Genomic DNA, 21885 nt, shown 5'->3' with positions numbered 1-21885 from the left:
GAGGCCGCCCGCCCGCGCCGGGCCTCCGCCGAGCATTTGCAATTTAATTGACATTTGGCGGCAGGAAGCCAATCAGTATAAGTCAATTGACGTTCCGAGATAAAACTAATCGGCGGCCGGGCGCTCCCCCCGCCAGTGCGGCCGCGGCTGGGCCTCGGGGCGCAGCGTGGCGGCCGCGGCGCCGCGGGCCGGCCCCGGCAGGTAATGGCGCTGGCGCGTGTCTCGGCCCGCGAGGGGGCAGCCCGCGGCCCGCTGATTGCCGCGCAGCCCACGGCGGCCGGGAGAGGCCCGTAATGAATGACTTTATTTGCCGGGGCCCTGCTGAGAACAATTGAGTTTGTTATGGTAACAACGGATGCCAGCTTTCCGGGGCCCCGGGGGGCGCGGGCGCGGCAGCAGCCGGGAGCTGGGCAGCCGAGCAGATGATACGCACCGAGGCCAGGGGCGCGGGGGGCGGGGGCTGGGACAGAGCAAGTGTCAGACCCGAGCCTGGCTGGCGAGAAGAGGGCCTGTTCGGCCGCCTGGGTCCGAGTTTCGGGATGAGTGATGGGCACACGGTGCAGAATTGCGATGGGAATTCGTTGAATTCCTTGCTTGCTGTTGGCCTGGCTAGTGTGCGCCTGCCACTCCTTCTTTCCTCTGCTCTCCAGCCAGGGTTGATTTCTGGTCTTGTTGAACGATGACCTGACATTAGCTTTTTATCTTGCACCATGGAAAATTAGCAAAAAGCACAAAGCACCCCTTCTTTGAATGCTGTGGCTTGGGGAGTTGGGCCTGGACTTCAGCCCTGCCATATGTGCCCCTGTGCCCCGGAGAGATAGCCTTCCTTCCACCTTTATCCCATTCGAATCGCCATGCTCTGTGCCATGGCACTTCCCTCCATACCCCCACAGAGAAGGCTGCCCTCAGAATGGCTGCCTCTGAGCCCCCACAAGCTCCTATTGCATTCTCTATCAGACCAGGGGTTCCAGGGGCAGGGGCCACCTCCCATTCATTCCAGCCTGGGTCTCGGAGCAGATGTGGAAGGAGTGAGTGTGGGTGTGGACTTCTTCTTTGTGGTCTTGTTTTCCCCTGGTTACAGATAGTTTTGTTTTGTTTTTTGGTGCTGGGGATTAAACTCAGGGGCGCTTAACCACTGAACCACATCCCCAGCCCTTTTTTTATATTTTATTTACAGATAGGGTCTTGCTGAGTTGCTTAGGGCCTGGCTAAATTCCTGAGGCTGGCTTTGAACTCATAAGCCTCCTGCCTCAGCCTCCAGAGCTACTGGGATTACAGGTGTGCACCTCCACACCCGACTCCTTTCCTCTTTTTTTTTTTTCTTTAATCCTTTTCCAGTTTTGTTTTCAAGTTCATTATAACTCACTGCTAACTCCACAAACTTCAACTGAAAGCCAACCATATGTTAGGTACTTTGGTGTAACAGGTCCCTGCCCTTGCTGAACTTCCTGGCTCATGAGAGATGATAATGTGGTGTATGAGATAAATATGTCAGGCTCCACTATGGGCTGAGCATTGACCGAAATTCCCTGAGTTGGCAGACTTTAATACGGGTTTGCTGAGATCTTTTACCTTTGTTGTTGTACTCAGTGATCCCTGGTGCCATCCAGTGACAGTCACCCCCATTCACAGTTATACAAACTGATGTACAGTAGCATATTTGAGAAGCAGCAAGAAATTGTGGAAAGGGTCTAGACTGGGAATCCAACACAAGTTTTCTGTGTGAACCTTGTCCATTTCCTTCCCCTCCTTGGGCCTCAGCATCCCTGTCTATAAGATAAGGGAGTTAGAATTGACAGTCTCCAAGGGCCAGTTGAGTGTGAGTGGTCAACAGCAAAGATGGAGCCAGGACTGAGGTCTCTGTGCCCAGCTCCCTGCTCTCTGGTCTTGCAGTGTTACCAATGGAAAAAATTGTCCCCCTTCTCAGCTTTCCAAGGCTGACAGTGAGATTGAAGTGTCCATGATGTGACAGGCACTGTGCTCACAGCAGCTTCAAAAAGTGTAGGTACTGCTTCTGTTTCCCTTTTGCAGATGGGAAAGATAATGGGTTTAATATCCAGTCCAAGGTCACAGAGCCAGTAAGTTAAAGGCTGGGATTGAAACCCAAGCAGTCGATTTGCAGAACCTCTGCACTGAACTGCTCTGCTAGTTGGCTGAAGTAACATGAACCCCAACACCCTCCTCTGTTCTCACACCTTGACCTGGGTCTTATCCCCCCATGCCCCACCCTTGCTCTGAGAGCTCCAAAACTCACTGTGTGCAGAGCAGCAGGTGTGCTATTTTTTAAAGGTGTCTTTTCTTCCCTTGCCTTTTCCTCTTTGCCTTGGATGAGTGAAGGCTCCAGCAGGAAGGTGAAGTTGCTGTGGAAACTGGGGTCCCTTCTTGGCTTAGTTCTAGATAATTCTAGTATTTGGGAAATGGTTTTCTCAAAAGGGTAGGGGGAGGGTGCTCCAGGTCTTTTAGGAACAAGTTCTTACCATTCATGGTCAAGGAAGTTTGTTTTACAGTTGCTTTTGGAGACAGTCCTCAAAAGGGAGTCTGGAAAACTCTTTCCCCAGAGATAGCCCTTTTTCAGACAGATTAGGAAGATGGTCCTAATCTGGGATGATTCTTAGTGGCAGCCCTGGAGAGGGCTTGGAAATCATACACAGTGATCTTATGCTTTCCTTTTTCTCCTTCCTTTCTCGGTGCTGGGGCTTGAATTCCAGGCCTCTCACATGCCAGCTGAGTGCCCTACCACCAAGCTACATCCACCACTATAGTGATTTTAAATATTGTCAACCTAACAACTGGGGATGTTCACGTGTGAGGTCCTGGGTTTGATCCTAGCACCACCAAAAACCAAAACCACCACCAATGAGAACAAACCCAATGAGCCCCCACCCCAAACCAAAAGATTCTTTTTAAAAAATCCTGTTGAACCAGTGTCCCTCCCCTCTTTAAAACAAGTATTTTATAGTGCTTCCTTTGCTATCCTAAAATAAAATTTAGAGCAAATACAACCTACCTGCACACATAATTTTAAAAAATCAATATAACGCCCCAACTGCAACAAAAAGGGGAAAGAAAAATAAAAATCATAATGAAACGATGTATTTCATTATGTAAACGCTCAGGCGTGACTACACCAGGAGACGTAATAAAGTAGTTAGTTGCTTGCACTTATGAGTTGAATCACCATGAGTTCAGCAGCTACAAATGTGGACAGCTGTGTTTTTTGGCAATATAAATACCTCTGGTGGTGTTGCCACCAGCAAACTGATTTTCTGAAATTGTGAACACGTCCTGATAAAATTCCAGCCAAAGCAAAGCATAATCCTCCCTCAAATGGAGTGGTGGTTGTGTTCTGGGAAAGTCAGTGTAAATAAAAACATGAAGTTTCCGTGGACATAAGTAAAACAGAATTAGGTTCATGGCTCCAATATGTATAAAGTTTTTGCCAATCTGAATTGACAAAGATGTGTGGGGTACAGGGCAGTTCTTGACCATGCTGGACTGTGCTCGGTAGCATCCCTTGTCCCTCCCTCTAAATGTTCTAACTCCCCTTGGCTGGAGAGACACAGAGGATGGCTGATTTACATGTGGGGTCTGAAAGCTATAAGACCCTACAGCATGGGTTCTGGGCTCCCAGGTGGCCTCAGGCAGTGAGCGCAGCCCCACCTACATCTGATCCCTGTCTGGAATCCCTTCTACCTGCTGCCCCATGCCCCTAAATTCAAATTCTGACCATTCGTCATACTGTCTCCTTCCTCCAGGAAGCCTTCTCTAACCTCTTCCCTCCCATACTGGACAGGTCCTCTCAGACTCTGGGTTCTCACTGCAGGCTGCTGGGGGCTCTCTGAAGTACCTTCCCAAGCTTGGACTATACCTCCATCTCTAGGCCTTGTCTCTGGGCCACAGACTGAGGTCTCCGAGGCCCGAGACTGGCTTGCCTCACAGGGCTATGGCTTGGGTCACAGCACCTGCAAAAGACAAATGCATGCTTGAACCAAGGGATTCGGGTTAGCTGGGCATGCAGCTTCATACATCTTGTCCTTTATAATTAGGCAAATGTTTTTCTCTTGTCCTCAGCCACTGATGTGAGATGCCTGCTGTGCACTGGGTACTGCCTTGCTTGGAGCCCACCAGCTTGCTTGCTCTGACTAGTGCTGCAGGTCTGGTGTGATTTATTGACCCCACTGCACAGATGAGATGAGGGAAGTGCAAGGCCACACAGCTGGCAAGTGGCAGAGCCAGAGCTTGCACCCTGGACTTTACCACCTTTGTCACTTAAATGCTTCCAGGGCAGAGCCTCATTTGCCTATCTACAGGCTCCCAACTTGGTGTCTAGCACTGTGATCTCAGTGGTGAGTAGGGCTTCCCAAGCCAGGCCAGGGAGGTGAGCATCAGGTGTCCCTAGGAAAGGATTGGTCATTGTTTCTTAGGAGGTTACCAAGGAGCAGCTGTTACCTGTGTTCCTGTTTTTTGTTTGTTTGTTTCAATAAAATTTCTACTTTTCCCTCCATTCATCTACAAGTATGCCCCTGCTGGGTGCCAGGCATTGTTTTGGATACTGAGGATGAATAAGCAATGAATAAGACAGAAAAAAAATGTCCACATGAGTGACATTCCAGTGAGTGACATTCCTTAGAGGGAAGAGAGGAGGGAAAAGAGAATAAATATATAAGGAAAAGGAAGAGCAGACCCTTAATGCTCTTAAAGATAACAAAGCTGGGAGGAGATGGGGAGTGCGCTGGGGTGGGGTTCACGGAGTGAACTGTGATGGGACAAGGGGCCAGCTGTTTGGAATAGAGACTGGGGGATCTGGGAGGTGGGAAGCAAGGCTGCTGGAAGGTGGGCTTTCACTTTGTGAGGAAAGGTAGGTTGGGTAGCCCAAAGCCCCCTCCCTGCCCTCCGTCTGGCTTCAGCACCGGCTCCTCCCAGAGGGCTTGGTTATTTATGGCTTCTCCCCAGCTCCCTGTGGCCAGAGGACAGTCTGTTAGCATGTTTGCAGACTCCACCAGCTCTGAGCAGAGCAAGGCTTATTTGCAAACTGTCATTGCTGCGTTCTCCTCCAGGGACCCTCATGCTGGGCTCAGCATTGCAACGCCAAGAGCCTCCTCCCCCAGGCAGCCAGCCGGGGCCAGGGCTCTCCCTGGATTTCCCGAAGCATAGTCTTGGCTCGGAGTTGAGAAATTAAAATAAATGCCATAGCAGCGTGTTGGGCCTTGCTGACAGTGGGGAATGAAGTTCTCTCTGTTGACAGGAGCTCATTGGTTTGTCATAAATTAGGGAGGCTTCAAGAAAAAGGGGAAACATCCTGAGTTGTTAGACTTGTTAGTGTTCAGGTGACTTTGAGCAACTGCTTGTTGCACTCTGGGCCTCAGTTTCCAAGCTACACAAGAAGCCACAGATGCTCTCGGAATCTATCCCAAGAACTACAGTGATATGAATTGCATTTCAGAGATGTTTCTTTCATCCAAGTATTCAGGGACAAAATGGTTTACCTAGAATGGCTCAGCAAATATGAAATTGCTTTAAAGTTTGGCTTCAGGTGGGGTAAGAGGTACTGAGTCGAGACTCCTGGGCTCTCAGTCCCTCCAGGCCTGATAACTGCCGTGTGACCTTGGGCAAGCTATTTTCACGTCTCGGAACCCTTTTTCTCATCTGTAAAATGGAAACTCTAATCTTTTGCCCATCACCTGAGGTTATCATGGGAATCAGAAGAACAGGTGAACGGCTTCATGTTCAGCGTGGATATGTATATCAGAGGGATGGAGATTGTTCTTATGATTGTGGTTGTCATTTTCTGATGTGCCTTTTCCTGTCTAGGCTTACAGTCTTGCCAGTAGAATATAAGAATATGCCCCTACCACGTACAGATACCCAAACAAGTCAACTTGACTATAGAAATGGGAACTAACGGTGCTTCCATGCAGAATGAAGAGCCACTCTTGTCATTTGTGCTAGCTCGATTCCTCTCCATCATAAATCCACCCCTCATGTGCGTATGTTTGTTGGAAAAATCACCGCGGATATACACAAAAGCCTCTTGAGTTCTTTTCAGCTGGGACAGGAGATGACATACGTTGGCAGGCAGAGGCTGATCTCTGTGTATCCAAGAGGAGTCGAGCCAGTCCGAGTATATCTAACAGGTCAAGCTCTGAAATGAAGAAGCAATAAGCCAGTGAAATGGTACTATCACCGAAACATGATTGATCAATTGAATTCTATCAGAGACAGTGGACAGTGAGATTAACTCAGGCCTGATAGGTTCAATGAGTTAAAGCATGATGTTCATTTCAGCTTCATTTCACCAGTCTTTGCTTGTGAAATTGGTCAATCAATAGAGGTTGAAGATCATATATATATATATATATCGGGGACCATCTTATGGGGAATATAATCTTGGTAGTTGGCTCCTGGCTGGGGCTGCCTGCTGCAGGTAATGGAGACAGAGCAGGGACTCCATCAGCCCCATCGAAATGGCCTGATATCTTCTCCAAATGAAAAGTATTTTTGGATCTCTGATGATTTATCTTTTTTTCCTCTCTCTCACTTTGATCTATGACAAAACCCATACCCATCTTGGAGAAATATAGTGATTTCTCCTGAAAACATTTGTGCAGTGATCAGATAGATACACTTCAGAATATGAATCTTCTTAGTTATAACGTCCTTGGGAGTGGGGGGAGAAATGAAGACAGTCATTTCAAAACTCAAATGGGGGTAATGCAAAGATATCAGAGTAAATATGATTTTTAAACCCTTATTTATTTATTTATTTATTTCAGTGTAGGGGGGGATGGGAGACACAGGGCTGTGTGCAGGAGAGCCGAGAAAGGGCTGCATGAGAAAGTCCTTCCAGGTATAATTAAAACGAAGCCTTTAGCATTCTTTGATCTCATTTAAAAGCACAATTCTCAGGGAAAAAAAAAATCACCCTTTTGCTCCTAGTAATATTTCATTTGCTTTGGAATATTTTCACTGTGGTGGTTAACATCCCTCCTAATTAGCGTGCACATCCCTCTGTAAGGTGGAGTAATTAGGTGCTATAGGACGAGGTAATGGACTTGGACAGTATGGATTATAGAGAACAGACTTGTCCTGTGTCAAGGCACAAGGTACTGCTTCCTTTTTGCCTATTCTTTAAGGTCGTCTTGATTCTTTTTTTATTTTGGGGGGTACCAGGGTGCTGAGCCCCAGCCCGTTTAATATTTTATTTTGAGACAGGGTCTTTCTAAGTTGCTTAGAGCCTTGCTAAATTGCTAAGGCTGGCTTTGAACTTGAGATCCTCCTGCCTCAGCCTCCAAAGATGCTGGGATTATAGGTGGCACTGGGCTCGTCTTGATTCTTTTACGCCCAAAGAAATCCCATTGCTTCACACCAACACCCTGAGAGTTTCGATAATCTTTGTGCTGTTTGTACGTTGAGTCTGTTAGGTTCTGGATACTGAGCAATGGTGCCTGGTGTCCAAGCCTCGTTGGACAGCGAGGCTTTCCCCAACTCCTGCATTCCTATCATGCCAAATAATGGCCATTCCCCAGCACCATGCTTTCCAGGGCCACCAGGCTTTGCATATGCTGTTCCCTCTCTGCTAGGAATGCACTTCCTCTCTCTGCCCCTTTCTGGGGCTAACTTCTTCCTACTCATTCTTAAGATTCAGATTATATCTTTCCCAGGGTATCCTTTCTGGACCACCCTTGTCCCTGTCTGTATTAAGCAGAGTGGTTTAGTGTAAGAGTTAAAAGCATATTTTGGAATCAGTCTGCCTGAGGTAGGATCCCAGCTCCTCCCCTTCTTAGCTGTGTAGTCTGGCAAATGATTTAACCTCTCTGTGCCTCAGTTTTCTCATCTATAAAATGGGAAGGGGCAACAGTAGACCGGGCACCATAGGGCTTTTGTAAGGATTCAGTAGGTCAGGTGCTCAGAGTAGTAGTACCTCATAAGCTCTGAATACCGTTTGGCTACTACCATTTGGATTAGGGCCGTCTGTGCTTCTCAAGCTCCCAGCACTCACTCCTAACACTTATGCTGTGATTATTTTCTCTTCCCCGTCCTCCACCCCAGGGCAGGAGCTTAGATTTAAACCGTGCTAAGCTCTAGTTCCAGGGCGGGGCCAGACACCCGGCATGTGGCTCAGGAACGAATGGCTCTGTGAGTCTTGCACAGGGTTCAGAGACCTCACCACGTAGACCCAGCTGGGCTCGGATCTGCGGTCTCGTCCTGGACTGTCTGGCTGTCTGGCTTCATCTTTGATGTCCCTGAGTGTGGAGTCATCAGTCCCTGGGGGTCCTTCCCTCTCCCACAGCCTGTGACTCATTGGGTAACACGCAGCACAATCAGATTCCCTCGAGTTGAACCTGAACTTATCTGGCAATTCTGCAATTTCGCGTTATCCTTCTCTGAGAGGAAAGATTGAGTGAAACTAATGGTTGAATAATGGTAGCTCCACTAGAATTTTCCTCCATGCCACTTTGATTTTTCTCAGTCTGCCTCTAGTTTAGGACAGGACTTACAAAGTCACCAGGAGTGCTGATTTGGGGATGCCAAGGGACATTTCCAGCCTTGCCACCCTGGTCCCCAGCAAAGGGTACTGCTTATAGTGGTTGCCCTATAAAAGTCTGCCAACTGGATGCGGTTCCCCTTGCCTGGAATCCATGCCCTTACCTCACTCAGCACCTTGTCATCCATGCTTGGCTCAGATAGCCTCTCTTCCAGGTCCCCTTCTTGCTATCAGTCCTCTCTGGCATACCCTCAGCCTCCAAAACAGGACCATGCAGAGAACAGAAGCTCCAATCAGTTTCAGGAGAAGGATGAATGGCGTTTTTTTGTTGCCGTCATTAGTCTGAACAACATACGACTTGCTGAGGTTTGGTTTTGGTGTGAACTCCCTGAAGCTTGGAGCTCAGCTGAGCTCTGGTCATTTATCGTCCTCTCTGGTACAACATTTTACAAACTGCTTCAAATCTTAGAAGTAGGTAGAACATAAACCCTTGGTCATTCCACTCTTTCCTCCTCTGTGATCACTGAAAAGGCAATTCATTCAGCCTTAGGACTTGGATGCAGGTGGTTTTTAGGCTGAGACTTGATGGGCAGGGATGAAGGAAATGCCCAAAGAGGGAACAGAATGAAGGGTGGCATTGGAGAGTATGGTGAAGGGACACTCGAGGATTGACAAGTCACTTCCTGGGGGTGGCACTGTGGGATGAATGGAGGGGTGACTCTGGCTAAGTGAGACAGATCATGGAGGCCTGGGGGACTTGGACTTTGTCCTAGGGGTCTTGGAACGGTTTTCCTCATGAGAATGATGATGATAGCAGCTAACATTGCTCCAGGAACCACAATAAGCCTTTTACAGAAGATGACCTCATTTAGTCCTTACAGAAGTCCTTACAGAATGCAGATGAGGACACTGAGGGCTTTGGTCCTGGCAGGAGGCGTGAAAATCAAGAGGAGTATAATGAGCAATGGATCTGCAGACTAGAGGCCAAGGTACAAACCACAGCCACGAGCTGAGTGAGCTCAGTGAATCAAACTCTTTGAGCTTCAGTTTGCTCATCTGTAAAGGGGGTATCAGAGGATGGGCATGGTGGTACATGTCTGTAATCTCAGCAACTCAGGAGGCTGAGGCAGGAGGATCACAAACTCAAAGCCAGCCTCAGCAACTGAGCAAGGTCCCAAGGAACTCAGTGAGACCCTGTCTCTAAATAAAATATAAAAAAAGGGCTGGGGATGTGGCTCAGTGGTTAAGCGCCCCTGGGCTCAATCCTGGTACCACCCATACACACACACAAAAAAAATGATGTTAGAATGCACACCTCACACAGATGCTCTGAGGATCTAAGAAATGAAAGGATACAAAAAAATAATAATAATAATAACAATGACTCAATACCTGGCACTGAATGGTACTCCATCCAGGGGCCCAGAGAGCCTTGTGTTCCCATTGTCTCTGTCAGCCCCCTTCATTATTTCTAGGGAAAGATGAAACTCTCCCAATCTTTTTTTTCCCCTGTGTGTGTGTGAGTGTATGTGTGTGTGTGTGAATGTGTGATGCTCTCACGGAAAAAAAAAATTGTGTGTGTGTGTGTGTGTGTGTGTGTGTGTGAGTGTGTGTGTGCGTGTGTTTTACTGGGAATTCAACCCAGTACCCTGCGTCTGCTAGCAAAGGCTCTACCATGGAGCTACATCTCTAGTCCCACTCTCAATCTTATGCTAATGTGGCCTCTGAACAAGTTCCCTGGCCCTTTCCCCTTTTGTCACCAATGATCATTCCTAGCCCCTCCCATTCAGATAGTCTACAGCTACTTGCCCTCAGCAAACTTCTTAAAAGTTGCATCTAAAATAATTTCTTGAAGTTGCAAATTAGCACGGTTCAATCTTGGTAGGATTTGCTTTTAGAATTAGCCACTGTAGTCACAGGAGGAGACTGACTCCAAGCTCCCTGGGCTTACTTGACCCAAGCTGGAGATGTCCCAGGTCATAGCTGTGTACTCTTCCCGGTCACCATGGCTCTGAGCTGCTGGGGCAGATGCTCCGCCAGGACCTGGCTCTCTCTGTCATTCTCCCTGTGGGCAGCAGGCCCGGGAGCCCAGTGGGTGCCAGAGCTGTGGTCGGAAGTGGCAAAATGGCCTAACCTGGGGAGGCCTTGGGACCCTGGGCTAAGCTGGGAGGATAGTATTGCCTAAAAACAGTAATGGGATTTGGGAGTTATCATCACAATTTCAAAAAATGTCAGGATGAATTGTAACAGTGAAGAAAAAGAGATTTCCTCCTGTCTCCAAGTTTTTGTGATATGCTCCCACAACAAGCCTCTCCTTAAATACAGGTCCATTTCTAAACCAAGTATTGGCAAAGAGAACAGGATGCCTCAGTTGACTAAGGCAACCACTTAGGGGGTGGAATGGATCATTTAGGGGTGAGGTCACTTACAAAGACTGCACAATCAAAATGGGAAAAGAAGCTAATGTAATTCCAGTAGCTCGGGAGGCGGAGGCAGAAGGATCATGAGTTCAAATCCAGCCTCAGCAATTTAGTGAGGTGCTCACTAAATAAAATATTGTCTCTAAATAAAATATACAATAGGGCTGTGGCTGTGGGTCAGTGGTCGAGTGCCCCTGAGTTAATCCCCAGTATCCATCCCCCACCAAAAAAAAAAAAATTATCTAGTAGGCAAAATCTCGGTTGATTTTGAAGGAGGAAAGGGTCAGATATAACTCACTCAGCTTCCTTGGTTTACTGATGGGGCCTCTGAGGTCCAGAGAGGGAGAGTAACTTGCCAGGGCTCACACAGCAAATAAGAACTGGGGCTAGAAGTCAGACTTGCTCGCACCCAACACTTTTCCCTCTGAGCCCTGCAGCCGCCCTGCCATGCTGAGGAGAAGCTGAGAGGATGAAGGAGGCTCTGTGAGCACTCTGGATTTTGCCTGGGCCCTAAGGAGAAATACTTTGAGTAAAGCTGGAGGCTGACCCAGGGGCTCTAGTCTCCTTTCTCTGGGCTCCTGGACTTCCAGTGAGGTTGCATCCCAAAGGCCATGATGCCAGAAGGGATTTTGGAGACTCCTGTTTGTTTTTATCTTTTTCCTCCCAGTGAGCATCTGCAGACATAAAGTGCATGATGATTTTTAAAGAAACAAACCAGAACCCTCCAAGAAAAATGCAAAACCCCCGAATCTGCTGCGCTCTGAAGAAAACGCAATGGGTTTATGATCTTTTAAGACACACAAGAGACAGCTTTCTCCTGACAGATGGGAATCTGAGGCTATTTTGCTTCCTCCCTCTTTGCGTGACCAGACCCGATTGTGTAAAGCTTTTAGCTTCAAAGCCGGGCTGTGAATAACATTGGTTTAACCTGAAATTTAAAGCCAGCATTTCTTTGCTCCCCGAGACGGGGCTTCCTGCCCCTTGCTCCCCTGAAGCTAGCTTCCAGAATGTTAATTCTACGAGCCATGGTTGACTAAGCCCAGCACTGGGTCTATTACATATTATTTGATTTGGAGTAGGGAAAAAAAAAAAGATTTAAAGATACCTTGCCCCTGTATACCTTTGTACTTTCGCCCGGGTCTATCCGTATATTTAAACATACCATTCACATTGTGAGTTTAGATTTTTCTCCCCGGAATAAAATGGGTCTGAGCATTTCTGTAGCGATTCTGCCTCCAAGACCACATTCTCCAATTAAATCAGACAGCATCTTTGCAGTGCAGCAGGAGAATGCAAGGGAAGCTTATATCAGGGTCCTGGAGGTTCAGATCTGCCCGGCACAGGGGATGATTTTTGGTGTCCATTTCTGTAGCTGCCTCTGAGCATATAATCTATGTGATTCAGACTCACTGCACCTACTGTGTGGGCATCCAGAGGCAGGTCATGTGTCCCTGCACTCTCAGACCCACGGACCTTTTCGTCAGATTGCCTGTCTTGGTTGATACTTGCATCTGGACTTCCAATGACGATGATGATGATGATGATTTTTTTTTTTTTTAACCAGGGATTGAACCCAGGGATACTTAACCACTGAGCCACATCCCCAGCCTTTGTTTATATTTTGTTTAGAGGCAGGGTTTTGCCGAGTTGCTTAGGGCTTCACTAAGTTGCTGAGTCTGGCCTCTGAGTCTTGCGTTCCTTCTGCCTCAGCCTCCTGAGTGGCTGGGATTACAGGCGAGCGCCACTACACCTGGCTCTGATTATTTTTCAGTTAACATTTTCCTTCTTCACGAGGACAAGGGCTGCATCAGCTTTTGCCTGTTGCTGTGTCCCTCACGTCAACATGTATTGAGCTTGGTTCAGGGAGGAGTGAATGAATGAGTGCGGTCAGGTGGAGGAGTCCTGACATTTGCAGACCAGACGTGCAGAGAGAAGGTGGTTGTCCCAGGTATTACAAGTCGTTCATTTATTCCACTGATTTTCTCTTGGAGGAGACACAGATGAATTGCCTGTGGTGTTTTCCCTGAAAGTAGCTAATAGCCCAATGTGGGCTTCAAGGATCAGGGGATTTGGCTTCTAAAATAAGGAAGAAATTGGTCAGAGCCCTAAGAAAGGGAGATGGAAAACAGGCTGGGGCAGGAAGGAGGGTGAGCTGGAAGAAGAGGCTGCCTGCAGGCTCTGTCTGTCCTGGCAAACAGGACACAGGTCAGAGAAGAGTGGTTCATGTTCCTTCTGAGCATGTCACCTCTCCTGCAGGAGACGGGCTGACTCCAGCACCAAACACCCACAAATGCAAAGCCTCGTCTTTGCCAGGTCCTGCTCTCTACCAAAAGATGAGGCTTAGGAGCAAAGTTTGGAAAGGAGTGAGCAATACAGTTCTGGGACTGAGAAATGGAGTGTGGCTGTTTCTTCACCTGGGCTCCCCATGGTTCTTTCAACAAGGCTCAGATCTTAGGTGCCCTCTGAGCTGTCCAGCTCCACCCTCCAGCCTCCCCACATTCTCCCTCGGTTCCTTTCCTGTCCTTATCTCAGGGCCTGTGGAGCAGTCTCCACCCCACCCTCGTCCTCTACTTCTAGTTGGAGCCTGACTTCTCTGGCTTCTGCCCAGGGGAGGCCATACCCCTCCTGGGTGGCAGGAGCACAGGAGTACATGCAATATCCTCAGGGGAGGGTCTCCAAGGATTCCCTGTGCATACACTTAAGCCTGCCCTGTGTCCTGAACCTTTACTCTGCTGGCCCTACTCTGTGACCAGACAGTGACCCTGCCTGCAGGAATCCTGAGTGCCACCTTCCCTGAGTGCCACCTTCCCTGAGCCTCCTCAGTGGAGGTGAAGCTCTGTCCCTCTGGGCTCTAACTAAGAGCCCAGCCTATGAAGCCACTGGAGAGAGACGGAGCCTGGCCTGCTGGGAGAGGCCTCTCTCCAGAGGCAGGTCTGGCAGATCTGGTGGGGAAGGACGAGTGGGAGGCAGGAGTGGGGCGGGGCCCACCTGGAGCAGAGTGAGGCCTTGGTGGCAGTTGGGTAGCAAGTTGACAGGAAGGAGGCTGTGTTAGGAGTTTGGGGTCTGGCTGGCAGGGTGCAGGCTGGGAGGTTAATTGAAGTAGGTGGATAGGGAAAAAGTCTCTTAAAATCGTATGTGGGCTCTGACAGAGAGAGAGTCAGTAGGGCTCTGGGGACTGACATTGAGGACAGACTTTGGCAGAAGTAACTGGGGCCAGGATGACTAGGTGGAGCAGTAGCTGAGTAAAAGAAGGCTTGTCCATCTTCCTGTGTATGTGTGTGTGTGTGTGTGTGTGTGTGTGTACGTACTTGTGCACATATGTGTGCACATAGGTGCATAGGACTTTGAGAATAGGGCCATTTGTTGAGTGCTGACTAACAGAAGAACACTTCTGGCCAGACAGCCTGGGCTGGAGCTCCCACATCCTGCTAGTCTTGGTGAAATTGTGGGGGAGTGGTCCTCATGGGGATGGGCCACGATGGAAGAAGGACTCTGGAGATGGTATCCTGTGGCTGGCACCAGTCTTGCAGAAGACCAGCGTCTCAGGCTGCCAGAAGAGGCCTAGGTTTATGTTGGGGATTTTGACCAGAGAGACCAGCTTCTCCCTTGGCCCACATGTGGGGGTATTTGGTCATTCAGGCTGTGGCCCAGCCTCTGGCATCCTCTTGGGTCCAAATGGATGTGGGAGGCTGGGGAAATGGCTCAGTGGCAGAGCACTCATCTGTGTGCCTGAGGCTCGGGGTTCAATTCACAAAACTGAAAAAAAAAATCCATATGGGATCCGTGTTCTCAGGGGGTTTGTGAGCCACCTCTGAAGACCCTTCTGTAGAGGGTCAGTATGCATAGAAAGGCCAGTATGCCTAGGAACACCCCAAACTGGGGTCTTTGTTCAAATGTCAAACCCTGCACTGCAAATGGGCAGGGGAAGAAGCACCAGGTTCTGGCTGAGCCTGGGCCAGAGTGAAGTGACATCCTGCTGCCTTGGTTTGGTCTTATCCCCCACCTGGTGGGGATTTGAGAGGCTGGAGGAAGCAGAGGGCAGCACTCGGTTGGCAGGGGAGGGCTGGACAAGGCCTGCGGAAGGGCACTTTTCAGTAGCAGCCGAGCCATGCTGGAGCCCCTGTGGCTTCCCACCAGTGGAGGTGGATGGCCTGCCTCTGGGCCTGCGTTCCATAGCCCTCTGGTCGGTTCTGCGTGGGCAGCATGGTCCCAGAGAGCCCTGGGAACATGTGGCCCCTGAGGCCACGTCCTTGCAGGGCACCTTTGCCCTCCCTGCTTGCTTTCATTGTGAACAGGTCAAGTCCAAGACTCACAAAAGATATTTCATCCCATTTTTTAAAAATGTAAAATAATTATTTCTGTAGACTAAAACAGATAGATTAGGCTCACAGCAGTTTCAAACTTTGTTACTAGATCTTATTGAATACCACGGGACATGACTTGGCTATTTTGGTCTTGGACTTTTCTTTCTTTTTTAAATATTTATTTATGTTTTTTATTTATAGTTGGGCACAATGCCTTTTTATTTTATTTATTTATTTTTATGTGGTGCTGAAGATCGAACCCGGGTTCCGCCTGTGCTAGGCGAGCACTCTGCCACTGAGCTACAACCCCAGCCCCCTGGACTTTTCTTTCTTGGTAGGCTTTTGATGGCATCTTCAATTTCATTACTTAAAATTGATCTGTTTAAGTTTTCTATGTCCCGATTCCATCTGAGTAGGTCATATGTTTCTGGAAATCTGTCGATGTCTTCGAGATTTTCTATTAGAGTATAAATATTCAAAATAGTTTCTGATTATTGTCATTTCAGTAGCATCCATTGTGATAGTTCCTTTTTTATCACAAATTTTAGTAATTTGAGTTTTCTCTCTCTTTGTTAGCTTGGCTAAGGGTTTATCAATTTTATTTATTTTTTCAAAGAACCAACTTTTTGTTTCATTGATTCTTTGAAAAATTTTTTTTTGTAGTTGTTTCAATTTCATTGATTTCAGCTCTGATTTTAATTATTTCCTGTCTTCTACTTCTTTGGGTGTTGATTTGTTCTTCTTTTTCTAGGGCTTTGAAATATAATGTTAGGTTACTATTTTTTTTTTGGTGACTTTCTATTGTTTTAATGAACCATTTGCTTTTTAATTAATAACTTATAATATTTTCTTTGAAATGTAAGCATAATCACCAGAGACTTGCTGTGTGAACAGCTAACACAACAGGACCCAGAGAATTTAATCATGTACTTTTAAAAATTACATTTTAGGCAATCCAAATTTACAAATTCAAGTAAAAAAGCAGCTGTGAACTCTCTCTGTACTCCACCTCCTCCGACCACTCAGTTCCAACCTCTGAATGGATAACCACTATATATGTTTCTTACACATCATTCATATCTGTATCTTTTATTTTATAAATAATATTTTCCATAAAATATCATATTTTGTATAATAGAAAATTATACAATATAGCATAAGTATATATTAATAATATAAATATGATATGAAGTCATATGTTTTTCCTTTTTACATAAACGTTGTGTATTTTACACACTGTGCTGTGCTTTGCTTTGCTTATTTGTTACATAGCAAAGTACATTAAAGATCTTTCTGTACCAGTTCCTAGAGGGAGTTCTTATTCATCTCAGCTTCTGTACCCCTTATTTTTTTTGCAGGTATGCCACAGCTTATTTAACCAATCTCCTGTCAATAAACTTTGGTTTATTGCTCCAAATTTTTTGTTCCAAGAACCCTGTACATGTACCACTTGTTATATATGCAAGTCTAGCTATAAAATAAATTCTCAGAAGTGCAGCTGCTCCATCCAAGGGAACACGTACTTGTGATTTTGATAGCTTTTGTCAAATTGTCTAGCACAGGTGTGCGACCACCCCCACCAGAATTGTATGATTGCCCATTTCTCTACAGCCTTCGCAGCACAGGGTGAGGACATCAACTCCAAGGAGTGTCTTCAGTGTGGGAGAGACATTAGCATCTGGTGTTTAAGCCACTAAGCAAACCTGAGCTCTAATCCTCAGGCAAAATCTCATTTGATCTCTCTAGGTCTAGATTTTCTTGTCATTTCAGTGGCATCCATCCCCAAAATGGGGAAAATATAATAATTTAGTGGATGAGTCCATTTTTTGTTACCATAATGAAATACCTGAGGATGGGTAACTTTATAAAGAAAAAAAATTTTATTTAGCTTATAGTTTTTGAAGTTCAAGGACATGGTTCCAAGCCAATTGGCTTGGCTCTAGTAAAGACCTCATGGCAGATGGTACCATAGATGAGAACACATCTGAGGGGAAGAGATCACATAACATCACCAGACGGGAAGCAAAAGAGGGGAGGAATCCTCACATTAGGCCCTACCTCTTCTGTGCCATCACACTGAGGACCAAGCTTCCAACACATGAACCCTTAGGGGTCAAACTCAAGCCACAGCCTAACCATAGAAATACGTTGGGGGTCACTGCGTGGATAGATGGGGTGACATATATATATATAAAGGGGTTTGCATGGTGCCTGGCTTGTGCCTGTGGGAGGTTGGCTCTGTGGTCACCAGCAGGTGACCTAGGGCCAGGGAGCTGGGCTCTCTCGGGCCCTTTTCCCAGTCTCAGGGTCTGACCTGTCTTCCTTTAGCACCTTGTGTCACCTCTACTCACATTTCCTCTCTCGTGCTCATCCAAGGTATTCAGGACTCTCCGGTGCCGAATGGTCACTCACTCCCAGGCAGAGATTTCCTCCGGAAGCAGATGCGGGGCGACCTGTTCACGCAGCAGCAGCTGGAGGTCCTGGACCGCGTGTTTGAGCGGCAGCACTACTCAGACATCTTCACCACCACGGAGCCCATCAAGCCCGAGCAGGTATGCCCCTCGCTCAGCTGGCCACCCCTGCCACCGCAGTGCAGGCCTGGTCACTCTCTGGGAAGAAGCAGAGGCATCTGGCAGGGTGTGGAGAAGAGCCCGGTGGGTTCCACCGCGAGTAGACTTTTCACTGTTTTGGCCAAGCCTGGCAGGTCACCACACCCCACGAGGCCAGAGGGGCGTGTTTGGGGCTCTGAGGCTTCTTGCCCTGGTGCCAGTGTCTCTGGCCGGCCAGGGGCACGTGACTTGTCTGGCTGCTCTGCCGTTGCTGATCGGTGTCCTTTCCCAGGGCTCTTTGGACAGGAGTGTATAATGACCTTCCGGGCCAGTCGAGGTAATCTTGGGTCATTATCCTGTCAATCATGGTGATGGTCAAAATATATAACCACCCTAGGGCCTGGGGGCTCACCAGTCAGGTGGGCAGGTACTAGAGAGGACCCCACTGCCAGCCTCTCGTCAGGTCACCTGTCATGCTTTAGAGACGGAATCCAGGAGACTGGAAGGGAAGGAGTCTCTCACTGGACAAGCTCCCACCTGGATACTGGAGGAGAGGGAAGGAAGCAGGAGGACTTCCGGACTGGACGGCAGCCCGATGTGCCTGGGCAGAGGGGCAGTCACTGCCCGTGGCTGCAGAGGAGACGTTCAGGGCCTAAGTAAGGTCCCTGCAGGACCAGATTCAACTCAGGACAATATTTCCTGATGCCCCGTCTATGCCAGGATCTCGACTGGTTCCTTGAGGCCTGGGCAACCCAGACTTGCTTCCAGCTGTTGAGAGGACCCCTTTAGTGGACCCCGTGGATCTAGTCAGGAAGACCCTGTGAGCAGTAACTTTCCCAGCTGGTTCTGGGGGTAGACATGGGTCTTGCTGAGCTTCCTCTAAATGCTAACTAGATAGGAGACCTTCAAACATGGCAGGCCATGTGTGCAAACTCCCACGGAGAGGCAGGGTCCTGGAGATCTTGGGCACCCAGGAGAGAGCAAGGCCTACAGAGCTACCATTTTATGACACTCTGGCTTCCTCTGGGCAGTTCCTACAAGGGCTTTAATAGCCTATTTAGCCACCTAGTTTTCAGATGGGGAAACTGAGGCTCAGAGAGGCAAAGCAGCTTGCTCAAGGCCACCCTTATGAATTCACTTAAACATGGATGAGTGTCTGTTATGTGCAAGGCACAGATTCAGGCACTAGGGGTCCATCAGGGAACAAAACAGTCCTGGGCCTGCCCTCTCAGAGCCTACAGACTTGTAGGAGAATCACAAAACATGAGAATTACTCAAAGGGCCATGGACCGCGGGTGGGCTTGGTGCTGAGGAGATATCTGAGGTTTTCCAAGAGCCTAAAGCAGAATCCAAGCCAGCCTGGAGGCCACTGTGGGAAATGCCCTTAAAACTGAATCTTGAGAGGTTTGGGCAGAACAAAGAGAAGAGATATGGGGTTGGGGGGAACTGCCTGGCAGAGTGAACGGAAGTGCAAAGGCCCTGAGGTGAGAGGGAGTATGGCAGGGGTGGGAGATGGAAAGAGAGCAGTGTGTCTGGGACTCAGGGGATGGGGTAGCAGGTGATATTGGAGAGAGGGGCTGGGCTTGTAGACTACAGTGAGGATGTCAGCCTTTCTCGTGCAAGCCAAGCCACGCCTCCCTTGGGAATGATATGGATGTGTGTGGGGATAGAGCTGACCCCTTGCTCTAGAGCCTGGGCTTTGGGAAGAAGAATCTGCTTCCATCACAGACAGCCTCGCTCCATTGCTCCAAGCCATTCTGGGAGGTGGTGGAAACCACATTTCACCTGTCACAGGAGGAGAGGGAGGGAGGACTTTATCAGGAAAACTTCCCAGATGAGACCACCTTTGCCTTCAGAGTCCAGGAGAGAATGATCTTCTAACCATTGACAGGATCACATGATTTTAGGGGTAGCAGGGACAAAGGAGGCAAGCTTTCAACTCCCTTATTTTTTAGAGATCCAGAGAGAGAACAGGGCTTCCTGAAGTTGCCAAGCAAATTCATGGTCAAGGGCAAGGGTCCAGAGCTCGGCACAGCCTGACCTTCCAGCATGCCGCTGCCGGCCCTTCAGTGAGGCCGGTATTTACTAACTGCAGACACTGAGTGTCAGCGTCTCCCTCTGCCTTTCCCGTGATTCTCGTGGACACCCAGAATCTGTGTCCTATTTCATTTAGCTTAGGGTGTCCAGGAGGACTGGGCAGAGGCTGCAGGGCTCTGCAATCCGAGGAGCCCAGAAGCCACCCCAGTGCTCATCCAGCTACTTGCGCAGGGGTTCATTGACACCACCCATTTCTTGCATGAGGGCTGTTGGGACAGAGGTGATAGTCAGGCATCAGCTCTGTCCAGTCTCGGAGCTTCTGAGCCATAGACTCGGCTTCTGTGTCATGGACTGAGAAGCCAGGACAAGGAAGAAGGTTCTGTGGGTCCTGAAGTGTTGAAAGAGAGGGAGAAGCCGCCTCAGTTGGGAGCGTCCAGGACAATGGCGTGGTGGAGGCGGCTCCTGGTGGGGTTCCTGGAGGACAGGCCTGCGGGGCTCATGCTGAGATGGGGGGACATTACAGGGAGGAGACCTGAAGCACAAACTCTGTGAGGACTTCACTTCTAGCAGTGTCCTTCAGAACGGCACAGGCACATCTGCGGGCCTGTCTCTGTGCGGGCTTTGAGGCAGGGCCTGCGGGCAGACCGGGTGGCAGGATAATGACTGACTCAGTGTTTTCTAGTTAATCTGCTTCACCTCCCTGTAATGTGCTGTAATGAGGAGAGATGGAAGGTGAGGCCGCGGGGCTGCCCTCACACACAGGCACTGGACTATGAATGACATACCCTCGCGCCCGATTCTCAGTAGCTTTGGACAAATGACAGCTTGAGCAAGGGCTGCAGATGAGGAAGGGATGCTCGTCAAGGGTATGGCTCCCTGAGCCCCCTCTTGCTCACTCCATGGGCCTTGCCTTGTGGGCCCTGGAGTGGCACCAGAAGGGGGCCCTGAGCTGCTGCCCTTGGAGGCCGGTCACCTCTTCCATTTGCCAGCAGATCTAGCTGTCTCAGTCTGTGTCTCTGTGGCCTAGGGGCCTAGATGGTGGCTTGCTGTCACCTCATTGAGCAGTGTGACAAAGAAGAAAGAGTACCTACTAGCCGTGGAACTGGAGGAGATGATTCGAGTCTTGGCTCCGCTCTGTCGAGCAAATCACTCTTTTTCTGAGCCTCGGTTTCCTTATCTGTGCTGAGGTCATCACAATTTGGTGAGGGATAGAGCAGCAGCAGCCATACCTTGCTACAGAGACCTTCCTCACTCAGGCAGGAGAGCCTTCAGCCTTCCAAGGTCTTTCATCAGATCTTCAAGTTAAATCCCTACTGAACTGACTGGGTAAGATTTGTGTGTCCCATGGTATAGATTAGAATTTTCCCCAGATTGTTCACCTCATTTTCAGGATTGTTGAGGCCACAGGGCTGGACTCTGACCTCAGAATCTTTTTACCTTATGTTGTGTAAGATGGTTCCTTGGGCCTCCATGCCCCTGGGGGGTGTCTAGGGATGGTTCTCTGAATGACCTGCTGCAGCCAGAGTCTACTTGCTATTCTAGGACTCCCAGAGACTTGCACTAGCTTGAAGAGGTCTCATCCTGCCAAATCACCCACCCCACCAGCTGGGAGGAATGTTCCTGTTCAAGGCCGGGCTGGGGTCCTGCCTGTCACTGCCATGTGCTCAGGGCCCTCCATGCCATCTTGCTGCTTTTCCCGCCGAATTCTGCCCTAGGTGGGTGGACCAGGCTCAGGCTTTCACAGGGAAACTTGGTAAACCCTTTGCCCTGGCTGAGGGATTAACAGAAACCAACTCCTGGGGCAATGAAATGCTTCCTTTTTAAAATGGTTATTGAAAAAGCAATCGTTTTCCCTACATGTGCAGTGAGTAAAATTCACCTTGGAGGAGAAGAGGGAAAAAAAGAGAGTGAAGCAGTTCTTGGTGGAGAGAGAAAGAGGGAGAGACGAGATTGTGTGTGTGTGTGTGTATGTGTGTGTGTGTGTGTCCAGCAGTGGAATCTGTCTCAGTAAAACTTGCACTGATGCTGTCGTGGTCACCGCCGCCGGCTCTGGCGGAGCAGGTCCCTCCTCCGGCCACCACAGGAAGGCG

General features: G+C 48.8%; 1 protein-coding gene across 1 annotated transcript in view; it reads left to right on the top strand.

Moving 5' to 3' along the window:
* Positions 1–21885, top strand: part of Pax5 (paired box 5) — a 174809-nt gene that overhangs the window by 25369 nt on the left and 127555 nt on the right. Inside the window, exon 4 of the mRNA XM_005326287.4 lies at positions 17586–17761. Coding sequence (XP_005326344.2) covers positions 17586–17761 — 176 coding nt within the window. The remainder of the gene's footprint in view (positions 1–17585; positions 17762–21885) is intronic.

The sequence above is a fragment of the Ictidomys tridecemlineatus genome, chromosome 4 (genome assembly GCF_052094955.1).
Source record: "Ictidomys tridecemlineatus isolate mIctTri1 chromosome 4, mIctTri1.hap1, whole genome shotgun sequence".
NCBI lineage: Eukaryota > Metazoa > Chordata > Mammalia > Rodentia > Sciuridae > Ictidomys > Ictidomys tridecemlineatus.
This window is presented reverse-complemented; position numbering and strand designations above follow the sequence as displayed.